Source organism: Electrona antarctica (assembly GCF_951216825.1).
Source record: "Electrona antarctica genome assembly, chromosome: 21".
NCBI classification, from domain to species: Eukaryota; Metazoa; Chordata; class Actinopteri; order Myctophiformes; family Myctophidae; genus Electrona; species Electrona antarctica.
Genome location: NC_136802.1, coordinates 8,871,650 through 8,879,461, shown reverse-complemented (window position 1 = coordinate 8,879,461; position 7,812 = coordinate 8,871,650). Strand labels below are relative to the sequence as shown.

Sequence of the window (7,812 nt, the reverse complement as noted above, 5' to 3'; positions counted from 1 at the left end):
GCCAGGAAGGCCTGCTTGGTCCCGTCCACGCTGCTCGTACCGGGCTCTGCCTCGGCGGCGCCACCGCTGGCCTTCACCACGTCCCCGTTGGTCACCGCGGAGCCGTTGGTGTGGCCGCTCACCTTGCCGTTCTCCACGATGCTGCTCTCTGGGTTTGGGGGGAGGGGGAGGGGGGGGGGGGTCATTAGCAACCAGTTATTAGCCATGTTAAGGCAGTGGGTTTTCAACCTTTTTCATATCAAGGCCCATTATTTATTTCCCTAGGGAGGTCCTCGATGCACGTCCCACTGGGAGGAGACCCCGGGGCAGACCAAGGCGCAGATGGACTCACTGGCCTTGGAACGTCTTGGGATCCCCCAGGAGGAAGTCACTAATGTTGCTCTGGAGAGGGAAGTCTGGAGCTTTCTGGTGGAGCTGTCGCCCCTACGACCCGACTACGGATAAGCGGTTGAAGATGTATGGATGGATTATTGTCATTTGAGCCATGGACCGTGGTTAATTATATTTAGCCTCTCAGACACAAAAGTAAAATATATTTGGTTATCATTGGATATTATCCAATTGTGTAGACTTCTTGTAAATTAACAATAATGCAGATGTTTAACAAAAATGTAATTCTTTCCAAATGTAGCACACGGTACAGGCTTACAGCGATACCATTAGTGTTAGTCATTGCAATAACTCGAGTTCATCTTTTGGTTTGGGGCATGCGTCTGTATTCAGTCTGTGTCCCTCAATGTCCCTGAAAGCAGAGTGGGCTAGAGGCTGTGTGGTCCCTCAATGTCCCTGAAAGCAGAGTGGGCTAGAGGCTGTCCTCCCTCAATGTCCCTGAAAGCAGAGTGGGCTAGAGGCTGTGTGGTCCCTCAATGTCCCTGAAAGCAGAGTGGGCTAGAGGCTGTGTGGTCCCTCAATGTCCCTGAAAGCAGAGTGGGCTAGAGGCTGTGTGGTCCCTCAATGTCCCTGACAGACCCTGTCTTTGTCCCTGTGGGCCTTCACCACTCTTAACCCATTTTGGGCGGGAACCCCTTTTGGTGTTAGCATTATGTTATGCTTTAGCTATTTAAAAATAGCAGATCTACAAGCTCATAGCGCGCCACCGAGTGGCCGCTATGAGCTTGTAGGTCTGCTTTTTTTTGAAAAATCGAAGAACGACTGACATAGAAATATAGCTTTTTTAGAAAACTGTCAGGATGTAGAAGACATTTTTAGAATCTGATCTCAGGTCAAAATGGGTTAACTGGATAAATCTGGGTAAACAGGACTAATGAGATAATGTCCCATTGAATCGCATCGATTCAGCCAGAGTGTGGGCGGGACAGACTTGCCCGCTTATCGCTGCTGAATGAGTGTTATGTAATTCATATTGCATTGCATTAATGTCACCCCAGGTTTCAGAGACATTACTGTGACTGCCATGATGTTGTGATTTTTGTTTTATTATTTACTATTTGATGATTTGGGTAAAATATATTCTAAAACGGTTAGTCCCAATACTTGATTCTGATTGGCTGGTTACCGTCATGTGACCGTTGTAAATTTCACCGATAATCCACACCTTCAATCACTTTGTATCATCCTGCAGCCTTGTAGCTGTACTGTTACAGTATTTATTTGTAACAACAAATATTGAAATAATTCTCTAAGTTAAGATGCCCCATCGTAACTTCTGAAATCATCTGGGGGTCCCCAGATGATTTGCTTAATGTGCAACATTGTTTTGCTTCATTTCTCACAACAATGCTCACTAGTGTATAATGCCTCAACTACTACAATTCCAAGTGCTTGTCAGGGTGGGGGGGTTCTTCCCAGTTCAAATATGTTTTTTTTATTGGGGTCGTGGCCTGAAAAGCTTGTGGAAAACTGCCCTAAAACATAGTGTGTACAACTGTACATCCACATTATCATTATGTTTGTTTTTAAATCTTTAAATGGGTCAGCGCCAATTTATATCTCTAAGCTACTACATTTATATGTCCCTTCCAGATCACTGAGGTCAGCTGGCCAATTGCTGCTTGTCGTCCCTAAGACGAGGCTTCAGCAAAGACGGCAACAAGCTTTCTCTGTCTCAAACTATGGAACCAGCTCCCCAACCATGTCCGGCTGGCTCCAACATTATCCGCATTTAAAACCCATCTTAAAACTCATTTTTATTCTTTGGCTTTTAACCCATTTTGACCTGAGATCAGATTCTAAAAAATGTGTGCTAAAAATGTCTTCTACATCCTGACAGTTTTCTGAAAAAGCTATGTTTCTATGTCAGTCGTTCTTCGATTTTTCAAAAATAGCAGACCTACAAGCTCATAGCGCGCCACTCGGTGGCGCGCTATGAGCTTGTAGATCTGCTATTTTTCAATAGCTAAAGCATAACATAATGCTAACACCAAAAGGGGTTCCCGCCCAAAATGGGTTAAACCCTGATTGATTGTGTATTTATTTGTATTGTATGTTCTCCTTGTGTTGCATTGTTTATTTATTGTTATGCCTACTTAACAGCACTTTGGTCAACTCTGTTGTTTTTAAATGTGCTTTATAAATACAGTTGGATTGGATGTTCCTGCCAGTGTGTGCTGGCTGGTACCATCAGATATATATGCCAAACCCACTAGTACCTTTGAGCAGCTCGTCGGTGGTGCCGGTCTCATGCTGGCCCCTTCTCTCCAAGTAGAAGCGTGCAAATTCCTGTAAAAGAACCCATCAGTCAAAACCAAACAAACTATAGACACTTTACTTATTAGTTACTACTAGACAATGTTATCATAAAATACAACAAAGGCTCTGCAAAATAATGTTTACAGCCCATGTCCCTGTTTTTTAAAGGACCACTTCACCACTTTTCAACCTATCTTCATATAATAGGTCCTCACTAATAATCATGATAAAATGACACGATTTGTTTCTACTCACAGTCTCATAGGAAGGCTGTGGGCAGTTTAGAAACAGTCTTCCAGTGACATCATCATTAGGCAGATTCTTTTTTAAACAAGATTTTTTTACAAAAATGTTTAGATTTTTATTATTGTGAGAACGATGGCTTCCATTTTCGCATTGCAACCTTTCAGGACTAGAAAGCCTGCAGTTCCTATTAGCTTGTATTCCCCATCGATGATGTCACTGGAAGACGGTTTCTGAACTGCCCACAGCCCTCCTATGAGACACAGACCGAGTAGAAGAAAATTGCGCCATTTTTTCATGATTATTAGTGAGGACCTATTATATGAAGATAGGTTGAAAAGTGGTGAAGTGGTCCTTTAAGTCTGGTGAAAAAGAGAATTCACTTGGTATGTAGTCCACGGGGGGGGGGGGGTCACCTAACTGACCTTACTGCAGCATGAATGAGCACACTTGCCATGATTAAAGCATTTATACCATAAAGCTATGGTTAATGAGTTTGATGGAATGCGACTGCCCGAAGCTGAAGTTATGTGATCGACACTCAACTTAATCCAACGTCAGGCTGTGTTCTGCTTAGCTGCAAAATTGAACTTGCCTGCCCGGACGGTTAGCTCAACCGTCTGGGCACCTAATCCCGACGGCCTTTGCCGCATGTCATCCCCCCCCCCATCTCTCTCCCCAATTCTCCGTCAGTCTACTTTCAACCTATCAATAAAGGCAAAAGAAAAATGCCAGGAAACACAGACTGCTATATAAATGCAATCCATTATGAACAACTTTACACAGACATTTTAGTAATAAAGTTTGGCTGCTGTGTTCCAGCCGTAAAGCGTGAAGACTCGTCTATCGTAAGACTTCGCAAGCTCCATCCACTTGCATTGGAGCGATTTTCGAGCGATGAAAATAAGCGAATTAGAACTAAAAACCCAGCGCCCCATTGAGGGCTTATGGTGGCGTTTTTGCACAAAATAACACCTAGACCACTTCGGTGTGGACCTAACGACTACAACGAAAGGTAAGAAAGCCTTCTAGCATGAAACTCTCCTTTAATGCATACTGGAGGCTGTGGCAGAGGGACAGGGGGATTATGGGAATCGTAGTCGTAATGTGCTGCTGTAGCAGAGGGACAGGAGGATTATGGGAATCGTAGTCGTAATGTGCTGCTGTGGCAGAGGGACAGGAGGATTATGGGAGTCGTAGTCGTAATGTGCTGCTGTGGCAGAGGGACAGGAGGATTATGGGAATCGTAGTCATAATGTGCTGCTGTAGCAGAGGGACAGGAGGATTATGGGAATCGTAGTCGTAATGTGCTGCAGTAGCAGAGGGACAGGAGAATTATGGGAATCGTAGTCGTAATGTGCTGCTGTGGCAGAGGGACAGGAGGATTATGGGAATCGTTGTCGTAATGTGCTGCTGTGGCAGAGGGACAGGAGGATTATGGGAATCGTAGTCGTAATGTGCTGCTGTGGCAGAGGGACAGGAGGATTATGGGAATCGTAGTCGTAAATGTGCTACTGTAGCAGAGGGACAGGAGGATTATGGGAATCGTAGTCGTAAATGTGCTACTGTAGCAGAGGGACAGGAGGATTATGGGAATCGTAGTTGTAAATGTGCTGCTGTAGCAGAGGGACAGGAGGATTATGGGAATCGTAGTCGTAATGTGCTGCTGTGGCAGAGGGACAGGAGGATTATGGGAATCGTAGTCGTAAATGTGCTACTGTAGCAGAGGGACAGGAGGATTATGTGAATCGTAGTCGTAATGTGCTGCTGTAGCAGAGGGACAGGAGGATTATGGGAATCGTAGTCGTAATGTGCTGCTGTAGCAGAGGGACAGGAGGATTATGGGAATCATAGTCGTAATGTGCTGCTGTAGCAGAGGGACAGGAGGATTATGGGAATCGTAGTCGTAATGTGCTGCTGTAGCAGAGGACAGGAGGATTATGGGAATCGTAGTCGTAAATGTGCTACTGTGGCAGAGGGACAGGAGGATTATGGGAATCGTAGTCGTAATGTGCTGCTGTGGCAGAGGGACAGGAGGATTATGGGAATCGTAGTCGTAATGTGCTGCTGTGGCAGAGGGACAGGAGGATTATGGGAATCGTAGTCGTAATGTGCTGCTGTAGCAGAGGGACAGGAGGATTATGGGAATCGTAGTCGTAATGTGCTGCTGTGGCAGAGGGACAGGAGGATTATGGGAATCGTAGTCGTAAATGTGCTGCTGTAGCAGAGGGACAGGAGGATTATGGGAATCGTAGTCGTAATGTGCTGCTGTAGCAGAGGGACAGGAGGATTATGGGAATCGTAGTCGTAATGTGCTGCTGTAGCAGAGGGACAGGAGGATTATGGGAATCGTAGTCGTAATGTGCTGCTGTAGCAGAGGGACAGGAGGATTATGGGAATCGTAGTCGTAATGTGCTGGCTGTAGCAGAGGGACAGGAGGATTATGGGAATCGTAGTCGTAATGTGCTGCTGTAGCAGAGGGACAGGAGGATTATGGGAATCGTAGTCGTAATGTGCTGCTGTAGCAGAGGGACAGGAGGATTATGGGAATCGTAGTCGTAATGTGCTGCTGTAGCAGAGGGACAGGAGGATTATGGGAATCGTAGTGGTAATGTGCTGCTGCAGGAGGCACGACTGACCAGGCGAGGTAGAGTCAGGTAGCTGAAGAGTGTCAGCAGCGTTCCCACACACGGAGTGATGAAGTAACCCAGCGCAGCAGACTTGGAATCTGCATCACCTGAGTGACACACACGCACACACACACACGCACACACACAGGTCAGGCATGCGAAGATCACACTGAAAGAATTTGCTTCACAAACAATTAACAGTTTATTAATTACAGCCGATCTTATCCATTATCTAATATCTACGTACAAAGTGCGAGATCAAAGTAAGATGGCATGAACCCGGTCAACTGCTACAAAGTAACTAGGATACCAGAGGTAAACATGAAACCTAGCATTTATCTAAATAATATACTTAGTGGACATACTACACTAACCTGACTCCGCCAGATGGGGCAGCAGAGAGTACACTGGGTTCCCCCCTCCTGTGTACTCTCTGCTGCCCCATCTGGCGGAGTCAGGTTAATACTACACAGGTCTCATCGGTTTCCATGGACTCGAGCAGTGCCTCGTGGGCGTGTGGGATACAGAGTACAATAATTTATGATTGTTCCATTTCCATTATTTATTTTAGGAGGCAACTTGTGTGTGCGTGCGTGTGTGTGTTCTTACTGGCTATGGCTAGCAGCATGGCGATAGCAGCGAAGGTGCCAGCGAGGCCCTGGCCGCTCATGAAGACGGCACTGTACTTCTGGGGCAGCAGACCCACCAGGCCGAACAGACTGCCCTGCATCGTGGCACCAAACGCTGACAGGAGAGCAGAGAGAGGACTCATTTCATTACACACACACACAGGCCCTCATTTATCAATTGAGTGTAAATTCTGCCCCAAATTCGAGTGTAGTTTTCGTAGTACACCCACGTCGAGTCGGCATTTATAAAGTGATCGCAAACAGCTGATCCTTCCTAATTTCATTCCTAGCAGTAATAAATGTGACGGCTGAAATCAATCTGGCACGCCCTATGAAATCACGCCTCGCCCTCGTTTTTGCGACATGAACAACTGCAATACGACCTGGAAACCATGGTTACAGGAAAAATAAAGTTCCCCTCGCTTGCATAAGTTGCCTTGCTGCCCCCTCTCATACACACAAACACACACACACACACACACACACACACACACAGACGCACGCACGCACACGCAACTTGCAACTTGTTGTATCTTAAATAAATAAACCTGCATGAATTAAATAAAGCTGTAGCCTACCCTGTCTGTTTCTCCTCTCGCTTCGCTTCCCCCTGCCCCCCTGCCCGCCTCAACTCCAGAAAGTCTGCTGTAGATTAGGCTACAGTAGGCTACCCATGTTGGGACTCTCCGCAGCTCGTCCCGTCCAGAGAAGGCTCTGGTCCCGTCATGCAAAACACTGTTTAAATGGCTTACGCATCTAACTTGCAAGTTGCAACATTGTTTTTAATTGCTTGTAAAGTTAGAAATCTCCTACCAATTTCACATGACACAAAGACACATCGTTGATGTATTCCTTACTTTTTTTTTTTTTTTTTTTCTTTTTTATAGAAGATGTAGCCCATACCTATAGTTTTATATAAACATTTTAGTAGTGAATACATATGTTTCGATGCCTGTGACAGCCTCTCAGCTGGTCAAACAATGCTGCTCCGCTGTTCTACGACAGAAAAACAGGTGAGGACAAAGCGTACGACAGCTCCCGACCAGACGTGATTTTTGTCTTGGCACAAGTTCAAATTCATGCTTTGGCGCAAATGATAAATGCCGAAAGTTGCGGTAATTTCGGCGTACACCCATATTTTGGCGTACGCACGGTTGATAAATGAGGGCCTTACTGTACAACATCAAAGACAGAACCTGCACATATTCCAAGATGAAACACTAGACACCGGCGCTGGCTCATAATGTAAATATAATCTTATTATACAGTACTTGTGAAGATCCCTGCCACTGCGTATCCAACATTAAAAACAGCCACTCTCTCGATTTTTCGACATGAATCCTAGCAATTTTGGGTTCATGATCCGGTCGGGAGCAGATGATAACTTACGTCATGTTGTGTGTATATGTTTTCTGCATACAGTACATGACTGCTGGGTCGCAAGACAATTTTCAGCGTGAACTGACAAAGTATCACATCATATCATTGTAGTCTGGTTTGTAGTCATCAGGCCGGAAAACCCCCCAAAAATTTTTTTAGGGCCCACCCAATAAAAGATTTGATGTGGCGTAGGTATGAATCCGACACGTTTCCTCAAGTACTTTTTGGAATAGTTCATTTGGTACAGTCGTTGCTGTCGGGAGGAAACCTCATAACTCCAT

At 45.5% G+C, this 7,812-nt stretch overlaps 1 protein-coding gene across 1 annotated transcript in view; it reads right to left on the bottom strand.

Moving 5' to 3' along the window:
- The window catches only part of LOC306913831 (equilibrative nucleoside transporter 2-like), a 28,929-nt gene that overhangs the window by 7,757 nt on the left and 13,360 nt on the right, over positions 1–7,812 (bottom strand). The window contains exons 6-9 of the mRNA XM_079490641.1: positions 6,132–6,266; positions 5,532–5,629; positions 2,610–2,679; positions 3–148 (exon numbers count right to left, since the gene is read on the bottom strand). Coding sequence (XP_079346767.1) covers positions 3–148; positions 2,610–2,679; positions 5,532–5,629; positions 6,132–6,266 — 449 coding nt within the window. The remainder of the gene's footprint in view (positions 1–2; positions 149–2,609; positions 2,680–5,531; positions 5,630–6,131; positions 6,267–7,812) is intronic.